Consider the following 20,855-nt stretch of genomic DNA (forward strand, 5'->3'; position numbering starts at 1 on the left):
CTAATGAAATATTCCTCTTTCCCCCCTCTCCTCTGGACAATTTCATCCCATCCTTCAACTAAGAGGGAGGGAAAAGCTTAAGAAACAAGTACACAATACACTGTGCCTGCAATGGCATGTCTTCCTCCGAATGTTCTCTTACTCCAGAGGTAGGTGGTTGCAACACCATGGTAAGGAAAAGACAGAGGTGCCCGGATCCTGATAGCTGTTTCTGTGGGTCCAGTTGTACCCATTTGTTGTCTTATTCCTTAAGCTAGTAAGTTCCCTTCTGCCTAAGTTGGTTCAGGTTGGTTTTGTCACTCACAGCCAGACATATGTTGAAAATTTTACCTGGAGAATATTTGATTTCCATTGTTAGCAATCATTGTGAACTGACTAAATTGAAAACCTAGAAATGCTGAGTAAAAAATAGCACATGTCCTTTATAAAGTCAGAGTTTATCTTGAAAGCATTTAAGGGGAATTTTCAGGAGCCAAAAATTAAGGTGAAAACCAGGGTGGTGAAAGGAACTGAGAGTAGCCTCTTCTTTGTGGTTCTTTCAGCTTTAGGAACCCAAATTTTTCTTTTTTAAAATTGAGCAGAAAGTACAGAGAGTTCCAATAGACAGTCCTCCTCCTCCATAATTTAACCTAATGTTAAAATCTTTCATGTGTGGCAATTTGTTATAATTGATGAACCAATATTGGTACACTTGTTATTATCTGAAGTCCACAGTTTACATTAGGGTTCATTGTGTTGTACATGCTATGGGTTTGGACAAATATATAATGTTATGTATCAACCACTATGGTATCTTATTGAATAGTTTCACTGTGACCCCAAATCCTCTATGCTCTGCCTATTTATATTCCCCTTTCCTCTAGTCCCTGGCAATCACTGATACTTCTACTGTCTCTCTAGTTTTGCCTTTTCCACAATGTCATATACTTGGAATCATATGGTAAATAGCCTTTTCAGATTGATTTCTTTCAATCAGTAATATGCATTTAAGGTCCCTCCATGTCTTTTCATGGCTTGATTAGCTAATTTCTTTCATTTTATTTAAAAAGAATTTTTAGTTGTTGATGGACCTTTATTTTATTTATTTTATTTTTGTGTGGTGCTGAGAATTGAACCCAGTGCCTCACACATGCTAGGCAAGCACTCTACCACTGAGTTACTACCCCAGCCCTGCTAATTTCTTTTTATCTCCAAATAATATCTCATTATCTGGATGCACCACAGTTTATTTGTATATTTTCCATGGAAGGACTGTCTTGATTGCTTCCAATATTTGGCTATTGTGAGAAAACTTCTATAAGCATTCATTTTCAGGTTTTGTGAGGGCATAAATTATCAACGCAATTGACTAAAGACCGAGGAGTGTGATTGCTGGATCACATGGAAGTATCATGTTCAGCTTTCTAATAAACTGACATACTGGCTTCCAAATCAGCTGTATCATTTTGCATTCTCACCAACAAAATTCAAACAGAAAAAGGTAATGTTGAAAAGCATGAAAGGAACTTTAGTCAATGTAGCTACACTGGGAAGACAAGGGGATCCATGTGCTTAGCCTTGTGTTCAAGGGGTTGACAATGACTTTGAGATTTTATAGAGGGGAATGAGGGCAAGAGCCAGTGGTTTGCTTAGCTGGAGGCTTCTTACAGCTGACAAAGCAGGTGATCTTGATCAGGTGTGGTCTGCCCCATCATGATCTCAGGATTGGTCAATGGGACCTTGTTACAGATAGAAAAGCTCCTCTTGCCTTATGAGTAGCCTAGGCTCATCACAAGGTGTTTGTCCATCAGACCTTGATCCTGAACTTCAAGGTGACTCAGAGCAAAGGAGACAGATGCAAAATGGAGGCAAAGATGCCAAGTCTTTAATTCTGCTTTTAACCACTGATTGGACACTTGCAGGCTAAAAGTGAAGAGTTCAAGTCTTTCTTACATAAAGATAAAGAGAAGTGAATAAAGGGGAAAGGAGATCTCATTTCCCTTCCCTTCTTAGAGTATTTATTTGGGAAGCAAAGGGGGTCTGAGTTCTTTTTCCTAACCTTTGGAAGATAGATAAATCTTTCCAGGGAATAGAAAAATCCTTATTCTTAGTCTTACAATGCAGCTATTTCTTCTGGGACAGAGTTCTATGAGATCCTTGAAATGTGGAATTAACCTATGTTTTAGTCAGCTATTTCGCTACTGTGACAAAATGACCCAATCAGTACAACTGTGGAGGAGAAGTTTATTTGATGGCTCTTAGTTTCAGAGGTCTTATTCCATAGAAGGCCATTGCATTTCTCTGGGGTCAAGGTGAGGCTGAACATCATGGCAGGAGAGGGTGATGGAGGGAAGTAGCTTACATCATCATGATCAGAAAGCATAGAGAGACTCTATTTGCCAGATTCAAATATATATACCCTAAAGCAATGCTCCAATTCCCACCTCCTCCAGCCACACCCTACCTGCCTCCAGTTACCGCTCAGTTGATCCCATTAGGGATTAATTCATTGATTAGGCTAAGATTCTCAAAACCCAATCATTTTTCCTCTGAACCTCCTTACATTGTCTCACTTGGGAGTTTTGGGGACACCTCACATCCAAACCATTATAACCTAGCAGCCTAGATCATGATATACCCATTTGTCCTTCAGAGAGAAATTTTGTTATTATTTTGGAGGAGGTAAATTAGCTACACAAATAGCTACCTCAATTCCCAAGTGAACATTGTTCCTGCTTTGTTGTACAAACCGTGTGGAATTTTACTGTGACTTGATTGTCTCTTGTGGGCTACCTATATTCATGTGCTCTCTTATGCTCATCAAATAATTAACCAGTTACCTTTCTTTCTGTGTTGATATGGATAAATATCTCTGTTGGCCATATTTTTATTTCTCCAATAGCAAATATTTAGAACCAAGTCCTCTGATACCCTTACCTGGGTGCTGTGGTGCACACCTGAAATCTCATATACTCAGGAATTTCAAGCAGGAAAATCACAAATTCAAGGCCAGCTTTGGTAACTTAGTGAGAACCTGTCTCAAAACAAAAAGGGAGATGAGCTCAGCAGTAGAGTGTCCCTGGGTTCAATCCCCAGTACCACATACACACACAAAATAAATAAATAGCACCCTCTGAAAATAGCACCCTCTGTGAAAGACGATGAAGGTCATAGAGGGATTATTTATCTTGGGCTTGCCTCTGTATTGAAGCAGGCTTCGCCAGGTCTATGGTCTGAATGTTGATGTTCCCTCAAAACTCATGTTGAAACCTAATACCCAATGTAATAGTATTAAGAGGTGGGGTCTTTGGGAAAGTGATTAAGTCATGAGAGCTCTACCTTCATAAATGGAATTAGTTCCTTTATCAAAGAGATTGAAGGACTGGGATGTGGCTCAGTGGTAGAACACCCACTTAGCATGCATGAGGCCTTGGATTCAATCCCTAGCACCAAGAAGGAAGGAAGGAAGGAAGCAAGCTAGCAAGCAAGCAAGCAAGGGAGGGGGTGGAGAGAGAGAGAGAGAGAGAGAGAGAGAGAGAGAGAGAGAGAGAGAGAGAGAGAGAGGGAGAGGGAGGGAGGGAGAGAGTGAAGGGAGTTGCCTTGTCCCTTCTTCTATGTGAGGATGCAAAAAGAGTGACATTTCATGAAGCAGAGAGCAAGATTTCACCAGACATGGAATCTGATCTTGGACTTCCCAGACTACAGAACTGTGAGAAATAAATTTATATTATTTATAAGTTACCCAGACTAAGGTAGTTTGTTAGTGCAACCTGAGCAGACTAAGATCAAAATTTGGGAGTGACAAGCCTGCCAGTATGTGAACCTGGGGTTCTAATTTATACCATTGGATTGACATAGGAACCCCCAAGTCAAAAATTAATAAGCGATCCCTGATCCTGGGTTTAGGATCCTCCCTCCCATACCTCACACTCACCACCCTCCCCCCCAAAAAAAAAGAAAAAAGAAAAAAAATAATGGTCCCTGACTGATAAACACAAATGGAGGATCTAGAAATAAACCTAGAAGTAAACACAAATGGAGGAGCAGAGCTCAGAAGAACCTATATAACGTGACCATAGATAAAGTATGATGGAACACAAGGGTAATCCTTGATTGTTACAGAGTTCAGGAAAAGCTACTGTGAGCAGGAATCAACAGAAACCTAAACAGCAACATTTGACCTCCACATCAAACTTTGATGGCAAAAATTGTTTAATGTCAGTCCTAAAATGAATGGGTGTGTTTAAATCAGCAATAAAAAATATAGCCACTGAATTTAAAAACACCATAGATGATTTGAAAAGCAGATTACAGGGGCTGGGGAGATAGCTCAGTTGGTAGAGTGCTCCTCTCACAAGCACAGGGCCCTGGGTTCAATCCCCAGCACCGCGAAAAAAAAAAAAAAAAAAAAAAGAGCGGATTAGATACCATTTAAGTGAGAATTTGGGAAGTCAAGTTAGACCTGCTGCACAGAGATTTTTTTTAAAAGAATATATGAAAAAGGTTTAAGAGCACGTAGAACAAGATAAGAAAGTCTCATCTAAAAATAACAAGTTCAATAAAGAGAGAATAGAAGAAATGGGAGAGCAGCAATATCAGAAAAGATAAAATCTGATCATTTCTTAGAACAAATGAAAGACAGGAATCTTCAGGCCCAAAAAACAACAAAGAGCTCCAGAAATTTGAGGAGTATGTGATGAAAGTTCCCTTAAGCACAAGATGACCAAGAACATAAACCAATTCATTATCCTTTGGGGAAGATGAACAACTGGACTAGAATTGTAGCTGAAAGAATAAAATGTCTCAGCATTTGCCATTTCCTCTCTCTATGCAGCTACACCTTAAGTAGAGGCATCTTTACCATGCCCAGGAGGGACAGCTTAAAGGCACATGGCAGCCATTGTCTGCAGTGGTGGATCTGTACTGTCAAATCCTCTCCTTTTCTGACTCTTCCTCCCCTACTCCTTCACTGATCACAGCAGTGCTGGGAATCAAACCCAGGCATTCATACATGCCTGGTAAAGCATTTTATCACTGAACTACACATCCCCAGACCTTTTTATTTTATTTTGATACAGATTCTTGCTAATTTGCCCAGGCTGCTCTCAAATTTGTGATCCTCCTGCTTCAGCCAATTGAGTAGCAGGTATACAGGCTTGTTTTACCATGCCTGACCCTTGAAGATCTTTTTGTGGTCTCGGCTCATGATATTCTGTGCCTTGGAGGTCCCAGGGCAGGTTCTGGTCATTGTGTCCTATTCTGTGTTTGACTTGGATCTGGGGTTCATTTGATTTACAGATGGGACTTAACAAAGAGGGTGACCATGAGATCTTTTTAGTGGGCTAGGATGAGAGAGGAGCTGAAGAAGAGGAGGGCAGGGGAGAGGAAGGAGAAGACAGGTACCCGGAGAATCACTCTGGCACAGAGTGAGTGAGTGCTCCACTGATGGTATTAATTTTATCAGTGTTATATGTTTTGGAATATAATATTATTTTTTTCTTTTTATTTATTTATTCATTTTTATTATTTTTTTGATGCTCTGGTTTGCTAGTTCTCTAAGCTCCTGTCTGATTGCTATTATCCTAGCACTGAACTTGAGCATTCCTCATCGCTCCTCAGAGCATTTGGGAACAACTGGATGTTTTTGTACGCCTAATTTGTTAAACAAATTAGGACACATGGTTCATGTAGCATTAATAGAAAACCTTGGTTCTCAAACTTGGGTGGTCATCAGAGTCCTTGGGGTCTTGTAAACATGCTAGTGTCAGGCCCTTCCCCGGGGTTTCTGGTTTCTAACTTTGGAGGGTCCACAGTTTGTTCTTTCCAGCCAGTTCCTAGGTGATGCTGATGCATCCAGGGACCACACTTGGAGAAACACTGCTTTGGAAGAGGGATTCAGTGATGAGGAAGACTTGGTTCAAGGCAACTAAAGCCACCTGGAGATGAGTATAATATGAGATGGTATAGGGAATATCAAGAACTACAAGAGTTTGGAAGAGAGTTTTCTAGCCAGGCAGGGAAATCTGAGAAGGCTTATATTAAGGAGTCATTTGGGATGGGTCTTTGTGGCAGGGGAAATCTCTGCTCAGCTGCTGGCCCTACAGATATTGTGTGGTGCTCTTGAAGCATATACTACTGTTATGGAGAGTTGGGATTTATGTCCTATCGTTGGATCTGGGTGGGTTTGTGGCTACTTAGAGCAGTCAACAAGGTCAATTTATCCAGTTGGCACAGTGTACAGGGCTCATATTTTTAGGGCTAATGGATATATTTAAATTTATCTTAAAATCAGAAGGAAAGATGAATATGATAATAATGAACATATAGTCATCAATCCACACTTGATTATATTTGCCATTTTACCAACATAGTCTAACAACATATTTCATGGAAGAAGGGACCCATGAAGGTGAATATGCCTAAGACCCGACCCCCCAAAATCATGATATGGCTCTGCCAATTGAGTATGTTGGAAACGATGTTCTGGCTCCTGAGGTGAGCCTGCTAAGCCCATGCATCATTGGCCTTGCTCTCTTGGGAGGCTCCCATTTTCTTTGGGATCCCACGAAGACCATCAGCTATGGCCAGTAATCAAACCACCTTGGAATCCAGCCTGGTAGAATCCTTGGGTGACTGCAGCCCCAAAAGCAACTATGTGAGGAGTTTCAAGTGAGAATAGTATGACTCAGCTCTCCCAGATTTCTGGTCCAAAAACTCATGACTTAAATAAAATGGCTTGTTGTCAGTGGCTAAGATTTATTTTTGTTTTTGTATTTTGTGGTGCTGGCAATCAAATCCAGTACCTTGACCATGCTAGTGGCTAAGTTTTGGGATAATTTGCTATGCCAAAATAGTAGTCAGAACATTCAGTCAAGGAAGGGTTCAGAGACTGCTGTTCTTAAGGGCATGACAATAGATCCATGGTTCCTGATCCCAGCACTGGCTGCACTCTGGGGTGAATTTTATGACATACTGGTTTGTGAACTCTTGATAGCCCACTTGTGCACTGATGAGCCAGGCCTGTGAAGCGATTGTCTCTTCAGATAGTGGAAGAAAAGAGTCAGAAATTAGTACTGTGTGGATGATGATGGGGAGATGGTGAGGAATTTGAAGTTGAGAGCAATAGGGCATGCTTTCACAAAGATCACAGGTGGTGGAACAGAGATTGGAGTAGTGGGGCTACAGGAAAGGCTTGGAAAATGTGGGAGGAGACAACAAAGGATGGAGCCTGATCTGTAGGCAGTAGAGAGATTTCTTGGATACAAACCACAGGGAGAACGTCTAGCAAATTTATGCAGAAAAGATTACTGAATGACATCATTTTATTTTTCTAGGTTTACTGAAGGTTAGAGTTGTTGCATCGTGAACAAGGTCAAATCATGCCAGGGAATACAGTGGTGGTATGCAAAGGAGTCATTGAACAGTCCCCTGAAGTTGCTGTGGAAAACATTTCCTCTCATTCAGTCCCTGGGTCAAGGTCCCAGGTAAGACCTTTGAATTGTCGCCTGGAGGTGTACCTTAGTGGTAGAGTGCTTGTTTAGCATACACGAGGCCCTGGATTTAATCCCTAGCACTGAAAAAAAAAGAAAAGAAAGTTATTTGGTGTTGGGGCTTTGGTAGATTGTGTGCTTAGCTGGTTCAGTCCCTAGCACCAAACACACACACACATTCCACTCCACAAGCAAGAGATTGACCTGATCCAAGGTGTGGCAAAGGGGAGGGAGAGAAGACACTCCCTTGAGGGACACAGGCTATCCCAGAGTCAAGCTGTTAGCTCACAGTTTGGGTTCAAATCCTGGCTCTCAGTGACTGTGGGTAATTTAGATAATTATTTGACTAATAGGAATCTTTGTTTCCTCATGTGAAAAATGTGGACAATGATATTATTTACCCATAGGGTTGTGATCAGGATGAAACATGATTATCCTGACAAGGTATTTATAATAAATGCCTATTGCAAAAAGCCAAGAGAGATCAGCTATCCTCATTACCTCAGAAATTGGAGGTGAGCAAGATGGGGATAGTGGGGAATCAAGGACTAAGCTCAGGGTTTGTCTGGGTTCCTGGGGAGAGAGATGAGGACTTGAGGAGGTACAGGCTGGAGGGGAAAATGCTGACTTTAGCTCCAGGTGGGCTGTGTTTCTATGCTCTCAGGAGATTCTGGGACCCATGTGTAAGTGGCCTTGGGAGATGGGGCCTGGCTTTAGGAGCAAGTCCCAGGCTGAAGACAGATTTAAAAATTCTTGACAGGGAGATGGTGATTGTGTTGTGGGTGCTTAGGTAAGGGAGAGAGATGCCCAGGTAGACTCTGAGTCATGCATTATAGAAGAGGTCTGGTATCTGAAGGTGAATTCCAGTGAGGAAGCAAGATGGAAAAGGGAAACATCTGAGGTTAGGGTACCTAGAAGCAAAACTGGAGACAATGTCTTTAGGGGAGAATCTCAGGAGTGAGGGAGCCCAGGGAGGGAGGGGAAGGAGCTCAGCAAGCATGCAACTGACTTGATCCACAAGAGGGAAGGGTTTTGGAGCAGATATGACTCTGCAGAGTCATGGCATGTGTGCAGGTGTGTGTTTTGGGGTAAGGGACCTTTGTACAGAAGGAATTCTCCTAATGAGGGAGCCTGGTGAGCTGTTAGCAGCCTATGCTCAGCTGGTAGGTGCAAGAGTCCAGTAAAGGGATCTAGGTGGGGCACCAACAGTACTGAAGAAGGAAGCAAAGTGGAACGTGATCATTAGCTGGCAAAATGGGATTCTGTCCTGCTAAGAATCGCTGGGAGACAGAGTAGAATGCATCCCAGATTGGGGAGGGGCAGGGTATTTATATTCCAACTCCCATTAGTCTGTGAACTAGAACTTTTCAGGACATATTAATTCTTGGCACCTTTGGCTAGTGGGCAAAATTGACTCAGAGCAGAGAAAAACCTCGGGAAAATGTGCAGGTGTGGGTGCTGGAGCCTGGTTAGCTGTGCAGGGCAGGAGATGTGGACAAGGCAAAATAGGGTCCCGTCAACAACAGTGGCTCCTTTAAGGTGGGGCACAAAAACAACCAGGAAGGAACAGCCAAAGAGGTGGGAGGGAGGTTGTCATTCACCTGTAACCCCAGCTTCTCCAGAGGCTAAGGCAGGAGGATGACAAGTTTGAGGCTAGCCTTGGCAATTTAGGGAGATCCTGTCTCAAATTTTTAAAAGCAGGGGGAGTGCTCTGGGGATGTAGCTCAGTGATGGAGTGCCCCTGGGTTTAATTTTGGGTGGTGGTGTGGTGGGAGCAAAGGGGAAGGAAGGTGAGAGAAAATCAGAAGAACAAAGCAAGAGCCATGGGAATGATTTGTGACACATGAGCCCAATCTGTGCATCCCACTTTTGTTGTATTCGAGTACTTTATACCACCAACCTATCCAGCAATGGCTCTGAAAGGCCCAAGAAGGGTATCTGTTGGCACAGTCTCAGCTTGGCACAGTGAAGAGTCCAGTGACACCCAGGTTGGGCAAGCTGAAGATTGCTAGGTCTGGGAAGTGAAATGCAGCAGAGAGGGGTTGGAAAGTTTCCCTGAAAAATAACGAGAGGAGAAATCTTTACTGATTAGTTAAATCCCGAAAATCGTGGCTGATGAAGGCAAATCCGGACCCCTTAACGGATTTAGGGTTCCAAAATGACTCTGGGGGTTTCTCGGGGCGGGGACACTCGCGAGGGCCACACCTCTGGCTGCAGATCTGCAAGTGGTGGGAGAAGCCCACACTCCAGCCTGCCAGGGTGTGAAGCTATGTTCCAAAGGCCATCCCCCACATAGACTCCGCATCTGCCAGGATGCCAGGGTAGAAAAGAGGAGAGTGAGTGGGTTCGGGGACCAGCTAGGTTTCTCTAGTCCACGTCTCCTAAACCACGAGAAGCTCTTCCTCCATCTTGGCACTTACTCCTTCTCGCTGCTGCGTCCCCATCCCTTGGCACTGAACTGATTCCCCAGTCAGAGGGGCCGATCCTCTGCTACGGTGGGGGGTGGGAGAGGGGCGGTGCGGGTTAGAGCGACCCAGCACCGGAGACGATTCTTACTAGAGAGCAGGTCTTGAAAGTGGTTTTTTGGTGTGATGTTCCCGCGGCCTTCAGGTTGGGACAAGAAAGTGCCCCAGGATCCAATCAGCCTCTGTCGGGGTCCAGCGGGCCTCCTCCTGATGGTGAAACGGTAGAAGGCATTAGGGATGCCATAGTCAGGAATTGCAGGACACCCCTGGAGACACGCGTCTTCATGGTTTCTGAGTTCCCTTACAGCTCCAAGTAGGGCTCCTTTTCTTGGGTCTCTTGCTCTACTTCCCCTTCTCCATTTCTTTCTCTGAGTCCAATGTTACTAGGTTAATAAGTGTTACTTTCTTTCATCGGCAAAATGGGTTTGGTAAGATCTTTCCCAAGGGGTTGGAAAACGTTCTGCTCTTGGCACTGCGTCCAAATCACAATGAGGAGTTGCTAGGTTTCGGCCCCTTTCCCATCCCCCGCCTTTTGGTACCTCTGGATACCTTGCCATATACTTGGGGTCTGTACTCTTGGTGACTATCTGCCTCCCCAGGTAGAAGCTAGGGAGGGAAGGCCCCATGCCCCTGGACCAGGTGAAGTTGTGGCGTTTGCACCTCTGGCTGCGGGTTAGGCGCGCACATCAGCCGTAGCCTTTAAGACTCTCCCCTTGCGGGTTACAGCCATCTGGCCTGCCTGCCCATCATGGTGGAGGGCTACCTAATATATGGAATCGTAAGTATCTTTCTTAACTGCGACTCTTAAATTCAAATTTATAAATGACCACGCTGCTGGGCGAAGAGCAGGAGCACTTGGCGGGATTCTGTATCTTCAACGCCTTCCCCTAAATCCAGAGATAAAATTGGGGAAAATTCCTGGCGGAGCCGAAAAGGACGCCCGCGTCTAAAGCCGACCCCAACCCGGAGCGATTCAAAGGACAATTATCCCAAAGGAAAGTTATTGTTTTGCTAATCCCGGGAACAGCTTGCAAGGGGAGATTTGGGTCTTCCTTTAATAATGGAAAGTTAATGCGCAGCCTCTTGTAATTATCTTTATCGCAAGCCCCTTTTTTAATCTGTACGTTTAGCAGAGGCCCCACTCAAACGCACAGGGAGCGGGAGACCCACTTGCGGAGCGTGGGCTCTCTGGTGCACGCAAGAAGCAGAGCAGCGAGAGTCCTTACAGGGCTCAGGGAGTTGCCCCTCTCTAGCTGAACCACCTCGGACTGTCTGGCCCTCTCCCAGTCGCATTGAGGTTTCTGGATTCTATGTGTCGGAAGGGTAAGCTCCGAATGCTGAGGGTTGTGTGGGCCCAAAGCTGAGCCAGAAGTGGCTTGCCCACGTGCTTTGGCGCCAATTTTAACAAACATGGTAGTTTCACGTGAAAATTATGCTGACTTTGAATAATCATATAATCGGACAATAATTTGTTATTTTCCATGAAGGCGTGTGTCCCAGTGCTGTGCACTCGATTTTATTGTAACCACCCCAATTTAGGGCCGTTTGAGAAAATACAGGTACATATATCGAAACAATATTCACTGTTTAACTGAAATTCAAATTTCACTGGGCCTCGCATATTTTTGTTTTTTAAACCCAGTACCTGTCCCATCATTTTAGTTCACTTCAGGTCTGTATTTCTCGCTCTCGCCGCATTTCTAGTGAGTTTGCGACCACCTACAGCCTAGCCATTAGAGTGCGGGGTGGCTGGAGGTAGAGTGCCAATGGATTAGATAAGCGTTTCCCACTCCTTTCCTCTTGGGGATTTCCAGGGAGGGTCTTCTGAGCTCGGGCAGTGGAGTTGGAGGGCTGGAAGAGATCATTTTAGCAATAGTGGTGGGGATGTGTATGGGAATGGGACCCTAGATCTTATTGCGTGATTTGGTCCTGTCGGGGAGGTTTCGTGGCGGCCTGGAGTGGAGCCTCTACTAGAAGAGTCTGAAAAGGAGACGGCACTAGGTTGTGGAGCTTGCGGCTTTTGGAGGGACAGGCAGACACTACAGAGTCCTTGTTTCCCTTTCCCTCCTCCCGGGATTGGGGGTGGGGTGGGTTAGGGGACAGCTGTAGAGAAGAAATGAGAAGGGAGTGATGGAAGGGACTGCAGCTGGGAGGGCGGCGACAAGGGGAGGGGACCTGGTGGCGTCCCCACTTCGCAGGATCCAAACGGTGATGCTGATTGGAGCCCTCCAGGCCCTCGTGCCCGACGGGCAGCCCAGGTATAGAAAGCATCTTCTGAGCTGAGCCTTCTCTATAAAGGTAATCTACAGAGGATCTCGCCTCGCAGGCTGAAAAGCCATGACCGGACGGGACGCGCATTCGGATGGGCGCACCGGCAGTAGGGCGCTGGTGCCGGGCAGTTCCTCTACGGGATCGCGCTCCCGGGGTTTCGCCATCACAGACCTGCTGGGCTTGGAGGCCGACCTGCCGGCACCCGCCTGCCCCGGGCCAGGATCAGGCTGCGAGGGCCCAGCGACAACCCCGACAACACCGTGCCCGGGCCCCGGGATCGGTGGCTCCTGCTTAGCGCGCGGGGCTCTCCCACTGGGGCTGGGCCTCCTCTGCGGCTTCAGTGCGCAGCCACCCGCTGCTGCTCGGGCGCCCTGCCTGCTCCTAGCTGACATGCCGTTCCTGCCACCCGGGGGACCTGAGTCTGCTGCCCCGCAAGTCCCTGGCCGCCCACCGCCTGCGCTCAGCCGCCAGAAGCGCAGTGAGAGTGTCTCGACGTCCGGTAATCAGGCCCGCGCTTCCTGCCCCTGCCCCTGATACTGGTAGCTTTGAACCGCGCAAGGATAACACACCCTAACCCCACTGAAGCCCCAGATTTCAGGGAATTTGGAATCCCAAAGGGAAGCCCAGCTGAGAGAGGCGTATTCGCGCAGCTACAACTACCCTTTGCTGACCCCCAAATCCCTGCCTCTCCTCCGGAATCTAATCCCAGAGTTGCTGCAGGGACGGCCACATCGGTGCTAGATTGAACCGTATAATGAGACCAAAAGGGTCTTGGCGCCGCAGGAGCAGTCTTCCGACGGCTTTTTACTTGGCGTCTGGGACCGGCGTGGGCTGGGAAGGCTAAGCCTGTCTTGTTCACCAGCAGTATAGAACCTGGTATTCTGAGGGTTAGCAAACATTTGCTGGGGCTGATTGAAACTAATTACGGGTGCTTGAAGTGAGTTGGGCTTGAAGTGAGGCGGACCTGGAACTGTCCGCCTTTTCCAGGTGCTGAATAAAGGGAGTCCTGGCTATCCCGCTGCTCAGCTCCTAGTCCCGGTAAGAAAGAAAACAACCTCGCTGATTTCACAGCGTTTTGTTCGGAGCCCACCTGCTTCCTCAAAGAAGTACAGATGCATTGGGGGAAAGAAAAGGAATCAAATTCCATAAACAACGAGAGCAAAGAATTGGGGTGTTGGGGGAAGGAAAAAGATAATTACATAAGAAAATGTAAGCCTAGCGGAAACTATTTGGAGAACCTAGAGCATCCAGGCAGCCAAGTCGAAAAGAGTACATTGTGTCTCACAGATAATAAAAGGAAGCATGCCAGATAAGCCGGCAGACGAGCACTCAGTCCTTAAAGGGCCTTATTTCATGACTCTCCTTGTAAAATAAAAATGAAGCTCTCTATTGGTTGTTTCATTAAAAATTCAAAGGCTAGTCAGATGTGGTGACACATACCTGTAATTCCAGTTACTTGGGAGCTGAAGCATGGTAGCACAGCCTGGACTACAGCTGTGCAATTTAGCAACACCACCTCAAAATTAAAAGGGGGTGTGGAATAGGAACATAGCTCAGTGGTATCTATCCCCAGGTTCAATTTCCAGTACCCTCTAAAAAAATCCAGGATGTTTTTTTTCTTCTGTGGGCTCTGATAAAAACAAAAGGCAAAATGCATCCTATCCTGTGCAAGCATTTCAGGAAGATCTAGAGCAGAACTGTCCAATGGATTATGATTATATGTTCAATATAAAATTCTATCACCTTAAAAGGAAAAACAGGTGAAATTAAATACTATATTTTAATCCAATATATACAAATATTATCATTTCAATGTATTTGACACAAAACTATTTTATTTTTGGGCACTAAATATTCTAAATCCACTGAGTATTTTATATTTACAGCAGGTCTAAGTATAACTAAATATAATCTTATGTGTCTAATGGTGACCAGATGGGACAACACAACCTAAATGCTAAAACTGAAGCATAAAATTTTCTGATGAGCTAATTGATGTAGGAGCAAAACTATTATTATTTTATTATTTTTTACTTTATTTGATTTTTGAATAATTATGTTTTTTTCAGGATGAATTTTACAAATTTCCTTTCCATCTAGATCTTTTGATACAATGGATATAAAAAGATAAGGCACAATAGAGTGACTCTTGAAATTTCAAATGCATCTACAAATCATTTGGGCCTACTTGTTAAGAATAAGTTTCCTGGATTCCAACTTTAGAGATTCTAAATTGGTACATCAGGGTAAGGTTGCAGAATCCACAAGTATTTTTATGTCACAAACCTCAAACCTTCTTTTGTGAAATCTTGCTGTAGAGGTTAAGATGAGAAGGTGGGAAGCAGAGGAAGGTATATGAATTTAGAGGCTATGGGGGAATAGAATATGCAGTTCATGACCAAGTAGCTTTGATTTCCATACAATCTGGGATTTGAATCTCATACCATTTTCTTTGTATGTGATCTTGAGCAAATCATTTAATACCTCTTTGCTTTTGTTTCTTCATATGTAAAACAGGATTATAATAGTAGCTACTATGCATTTAAAAATTTTTATGAAGAATAATTGAGATAATGTATGGATAGTGACAATGCTTAGAATCTGGGAAGTGGTAAAAATGCTAGCTCATATTGTTAAATACATTCCAACAGGTTCATAACTTCAACTCTCACATTAAAATTTAGGAAATAAAGTGAAAAATATGATCAGCTTTTGAGTCCTCTTCTTGTGCCAGCAGATGAGGAAAGTCCTTCTGAAGACAGGAGTGACCTGAAGGCATCTCCCACTCCAGGAAAGAGGAAGAAGCGGCGGCACAGGTATAGGGCCAGGCTGTCCTTTCTGATCATCTTCCCCTAATGTCTAAGGGACCAGCACCTGAAAATTTATGACTCTGAATTATAGCAGGCACAGTGATCTCCTGGTTGGCACTAAAAAGGGCATAGCAACCATTTGCAGATAATTCTGCAATTCCCAGGAGGCTACAGAACAATCTTTGAACCACTTTAAAGACATGATTTTGTGGGTCTGTAAAATGGGTCTTCTCAGAAGAATTGATGGAATTCATTAAGAAAGAGTTAAAAAAACCAGATGCAATGGTGCAGGCCTGTACTCCCAGGTGGCTGAGGCCAGAGGATCCCAAGTTTGAGGTTAGCTCAAACTTAGCGAGACCCTGTTTAAAAAAAAAAGAATGGGGGGATAGCTCCTCTGGGTTCAATCCCAGTACTCAGGGGAAAAAAATAAACCCACAAGGCCTTGGGTTCAAACACCAGCACACACAAAAAACAAAAACAAAAAACAAACAAACAAAAACAAAAACCAACAAACAAACAAACTAATAAAAAACAAGCAAGTAAAACAAACAGCTGAAGAATTCTGCTATCTTTGAACCAAGACTTTGCAGAGGCTAATCATTCAGCTGTGGAATGTCCAGTTACCATGAGGGGCCTTTTTTTTTTTTTTTTTTTTTTCTTTTTTTTTCTTGCAGGGGGGAGGGCGGGAAGAATAGAGGGGATTGAACCCGGGAGCATTCTACCACTGAGTTACACTTCTAGCCCCTTTTTATTTTTTAGTTTGAGTCAGGGTCTCCACTAAGTCACTTAGTGTCTCACCAAGTTGCAGAGGCTGGCCTCAAATTTTTGATCCTTCTGCCTTAGCCTCCAGAGTCCCTGGAATAAAAGGTGTACTCCACCACTGCACAGCATGAGGTAGTTTTTAAGGTGAGGACTGGAAGGGTTAAGGCAGAGAAACCTAATTTCCCCTGTGGACACATGCCCATACACATATTTTGGGGCTCCCCACAGGACAGTTTTCACGGCTCACCAGCTGGAAGAGCTGGAGAAGGCATTCAGTGAGGCCCACTATCCTGATGTGTATGCTCGGGAAATGCTGGCTGTAAAAACTGAACTCCCTGAAGACCGAATTCAGGTATCTGGCATCCCCTTTCTCCTTCCCAAAGACACCGAGTGAACATGTCATTCCCACACACAGTGAGCCAAATCATAGCCACTTCTAAATAGCCCAACACAGTCCCCTTGTCTCCAACACTGAGGGTCATTTAGCTAAAGGCACAGTAAGGTTCCCTCTGACACTCATGCTTTTTCTGTTTTTGTTATTATTTATTGTTAAATTATTCTCAAAAACGTGTACTGAAACTAGAACCTACCTGAAAGACACATGGCTAAACAAAGAAACAAACTCTCCACCTTATATCCTCAAAGAAATCAACATATGTAGCCCCATGTGATTGTTCTATACTTTGTGTTGTCTCATGTCATATATATATATATATATATATATAATCTCCTTGAATATTCATGTGTATGTATTTATATGTACTCATATGTGCACTCACATTTACACAGAGAATTTTGTTCTTTGTTTTGTCAGACTTGGCACTAACTTTTTTTAACAGACTATACTCAAGAGTATCTTGTTATTAACAAAATATTCTTCATGATAAATATCAGCAGTTATACAATAACTTAAGATTAGATTGGGTCACTCCCCAGTGGACTCTTTCCAATTCATCACAAACATTTAGAAAATGCTGTAGTCAACCTCTTTACACAATGTGGGAAAAGTACTTTGCTTTTGTTTTTATCATTACTGACTCATTGGAAAACCCGAGTGGAAGTGAGTCACGCGTTATCCCCACCATGCAGAATCTCTGTGGGGTTGGAGGGAAAGAGGACATACTCCTAAGAAGTTCCGGGAGCGTTGCATTATGGAGGAGAGTTGGCTCTTTTTAGTTCAGGGACACGCTTCGGCTTCTCTAAGTGTCTCTCTTCACTCTATCTCTTCTTGTATGCCCTTCTGTCTCCTTTCCTGCCTCCATCCAGGTCTGGTTTCAAAACCGGAGGGCCAAGTGGCGCAAGCGAGAGAAGCGCTGGGGTGGCAGCAGCGTGATGGCCGAGTATGGTCTGTACGGCGCGATGGTGAGACACTGCATCCCGCTGCCGGACTCAGTGCTCAACTCCACGGAGGGTGGCCTGCGGGGCTCGTGTGCGCCCTGGCTTCTGGGTAAGCAGGAGAAGCTCACCTGTGGCAGAGATGCTGGGCGGGGGTTCCCATAAGGTCAGACATTTGCGAACGGAAGCATCATACACATGATAAGATTAAGGGTCAGACTCTTGTATCTAATTTCTATTTAATTACAAGGCTCAGGGCCTGGAAGTTTGTCTTATTTTACATAGAAACTGTGGAGGCAGTGTGTGGAAAGATTCCATTGGTCTGTTTGCCTTGGTAAACGGTGTATTTTGGATTTTTAGAGTGGACTAATATACTTCCATTACGTTTTCAAGTATTGAATGCTATTAAAATTTTTAGTAAACATACAGTTTAAGGCACATGATAGTTGAAAATAGGACAGTTCAAAGCAGTGAAAAGCTAGAGACAATCAACAGTGGAGCCAGGAGTTTGGGTCCCTGATCCTGATTCTGCTATTAACAACCTGCCATGTAGCTTTTCTGTTCCTCCCACCCCCACACCACCACCTCTGAAATAGTCTGTACTGGAGATGTTCAAACTTTGAGGCTGGGTGGTCTCAGGAGACCAAATCCGATTACTCTGCTGTAGCCGGAGAGGAACAGGCATGGGTCACAGCTTGGAATCACAAGATAAGCAACTGGGGTCAGATTAGTTAGGGGGATGGTGGTGGTATTGTAGGTTGTGAAGGAGTTGTCTTTTTTCAGCAAGGACTTTCTGAATACCCACTTGCCAGGTACTAGCTGGAGAACCAATGATTAATATAGTCTTGATTTTGCCTTCAGGGCTGGAGAGACTATCAGGGAACCAAGTCCAGTCATTTAAAATCACAAATGCAGGCAGGGGAGGGTGCATGCTGGTATCCTCAGTAAAAGAAAATGGGTTCAATGCTCATTTATCATGTTATCCAAGTAAAGACCAAGTCACTGTGTCATCCAAACAAAGCACCTTTGCAGATGTTACAATTGGCAGATACCAGTTTTCAACCCCTAACAGTGGGAGTCACCTACCTGACTCTCCTGTAGGCTCCAGAAAGAGATACTGACAAGCATAATTCTAACGGAATTTACAAAACAATGATTTTTAAACATAAATTTTACACTGAATGTTAAAAATACTATTACTTTTTTTTTTTTTTTTTTTGGCCAGGGATGCATAAAAAATCCACAGGAATAATAAGGAAACCAGAAAGTGAAGACAAGTTGCAAGGACTCTGGGGTTCTGACCACCTCAAGGAAGGTTCTAGCGATAGTCAGGCAGGACCCCAGAGAGGCTCGGACAAAGCCAGCCCTGAGAATGTCTTGGAAGATGTGGCCATCGATCTCTCCAGCTCTGCTAGGCAGGAGACCAAGAAAACACACCAGGGGGCCAGTGCTCAAGGATGCTCTGACTCCACTGGGCTGGAGGGGCTCCAGCCAGGGAAGGTGGGAGACTTATGAGACCTACAGGTCCAACCCACAGAGGCTAAAAGTGTGCTTATTTCTCACTGGCATTTTTCAAAAGACAAAAGTGGTCCAAGACAAATACTTTCAGTTTGATTTTCTTCTTATTGTGTCAGGACCACTTTGAGAGGACAAATGGATGATTTACGGAAAATTCCATTTCATTCTAGAATGGAAACCATTTCTTAAAGGTACTTGAACCAATTCATTTGGTATAAAATTTTGATTCTCTTTCATGGAACATGAGCAGGCAAGATTGAAAACTCAAAAGAATTTACTGCTTGCTGTGTATCATTTGAGATGTGGTTCAGGATACTAGGTAGATAAATAGGGTAGGTCCTCACTCTAAATTAGAAAACATTTTTTTTTAACTTCCAGAAGATCAGATGTCTTTACAAAGAAGACTCTAGAAGAACATATGAATGAGTTACATAGTGTTTTTTCCTTAAAATCGGTGTTTGGACATTATGACGTTCATGTTAGGCAATAATTTTGTGTTCCAAGTGTCGTTTGGTAGGCTATGCATATTGGAAGTCATAAACAACAAAGAAAGCCATTCTTTCTTTACCCTTCTGAAGTACCTGGGATGTTGAATATCTGGAAACAGTTTCCAAAGTTCGGACCAGGCTTCTTGATCTTCTTAAATTTATGTTTAAAAGCACTTTAGCGACTTGGATTTCATGGACATTTCCTTTCCTATATTTCCTTTGCCCCTTATTTATTATTTTAAAATAAACATTGTGTGGTGTATTTGATTCTTAAGGTTCTTCTTCCATTACACACGTGCTTATCTTCACTATTGCTGATTCCTGGATGAACTGTCTCTCCCCATTTGTCCTTTTTCAATCTCATAACAACCAAAGAATTTTATCCTTCAGACTGCAGCACTTACTCTGGGTTGCTTTGTAAACCACTATGGTGCAGAAGCCATATGTAATTCACCATTTGGAGTTCAGAGCCCTGAGAGAGGTTCCATCTAATTGGGAAAATGCAGAGCTTCGTGAAGAAGGCAGAGCAGAGGAAAGGATTGGGGAAGTTCTGCTTTTGAGGGCTTTCTCTGGTACAGGAATCTTATCAGGCTGGGTTTGGCACTTCCTTCTCTTGAGAGGAAAACATTGTCTCTTTTGGTTTATTTCTGTCATGCTAGTTCCGTACTATTGTGAAAATTAAATATCACTAATTGCTTATTGTAGAAACAATAGCCCTGTCTATTTTTTTTTAGATTAATTCTGGCTAACAGAAATCATGGCTAAAGTCCCAGATAACTTCTGAGGAGCAGATGGTAAAGGAAACTCTAGAAGTTTCATCTTTGCTGTCTAGAGACTACTGCCCGGACTCGGCGCTCTCTAGCATACTTCTGCCTTCTGGCAGGTGTACACACGTCTCTTTATGTTCTCTCTTCAGATTCTTGCTCCTGTTCCTGGTCTTTGGTTTATCTAGGGTTGAGTTTGAGAAGGGAGCCATTCATAAGACAAAGTATTGTGCAATTACTGGAAATTATAAGAATAAACCACATTTATTTATGTGAAAATATGTGCACAAAATATTGATAAGTGAGAAAAGTCCTAAATAAAAGAAAAAAAGATCTAAGCAGATGTACAGAAGGCACCAGAAGTAAATACATAAAAGCAGAATGAAAATAAAATAAATAACACCTGGTTCTGCACACACACACAAAATACAAACAATGGACAGATTTCTAGGCAACATTATAAAGAAAAAGGAGAAAACATAAAGTGACAGAAGAATAGGGGTAGAACCACTAATACAGATTTAAAAAAAAAAAAATAGGGTGTTGCTGTGTTGTCCAGGCTTGTCTCAAACTTTTGGGCCTAAGCAATCATTTTGCCTCAGTTTCCTGAGTAGCTTGGATTACAGACATATGTCCTCTGTGCTCCCTAAGACTATTTTGAATGTATAAAAAAATCCTATACCAAGTGTAGTGACCCATGCTTACAATTCTAGCTACTTGGGAGGCCCAGGCAGGAGGATCACAAGTAGTTTGAGGCCATTCTCAGCAACTTAGAAACTTAGCCAGGTCCTGCCTCGAAATAAAAGTAAAAAAAAGTATGTTTTTTTTGGAGTGTGGCTCAGGGTATTGACCCCTGGGTTCAATCCCCAGTACTGCAAAAATGCAAACAAAACAAACAGAAAACCCCACCATTAAACACTGAGATATTCATTTGTCAGCCACCTCTTCCAAGTGGAGTATGCACAGGAGGCCG

At 43.7% G+C, this 20,855-nt stretch overlaps 1 protein-coding gene across 1 annotated transcript; it reads left to right on the forward strand.

Moving 5' to 3' along the window:
• Positions 1 to 12,271: 12,271 nt before the first annotated feature.
• On the forward strand, positions 12,272 to 18,627 carry VSX1 (visual system homeobox 1; the record flags this gene model as incomplete). The annotated part of the gene is made up of 5 exons (XM_079120652.1): positions 12,272 to 12,704; positions 14,943 to 15,021; positions 16,006 to 16,129; positions 17,044 to 17,224; positions 18,338 to 18,627. 5 exons carry the CDS (start codon positions 12,272 to 12,274, stop codon positions 18,625 to 18,627), a joined length of 1,107 nt encoding a protein of 368 aa, XP_078976778.1.
• Between the last annotated feature and the right edge of the window lie 2,228 nt (positions 18,628 to 20,855).

Source organism: Sciurus vulgaris, assembly GCF_902686455.1.
Source record: "Sciurus vulgaris genome assembly, chromosome: 2".
Lineage (NCBI taxonomy): Eukaryota > Metazoa > Chordata > Mammalia > Rodentia > Sciuridae > Sciurus > Sciurus vulgaris.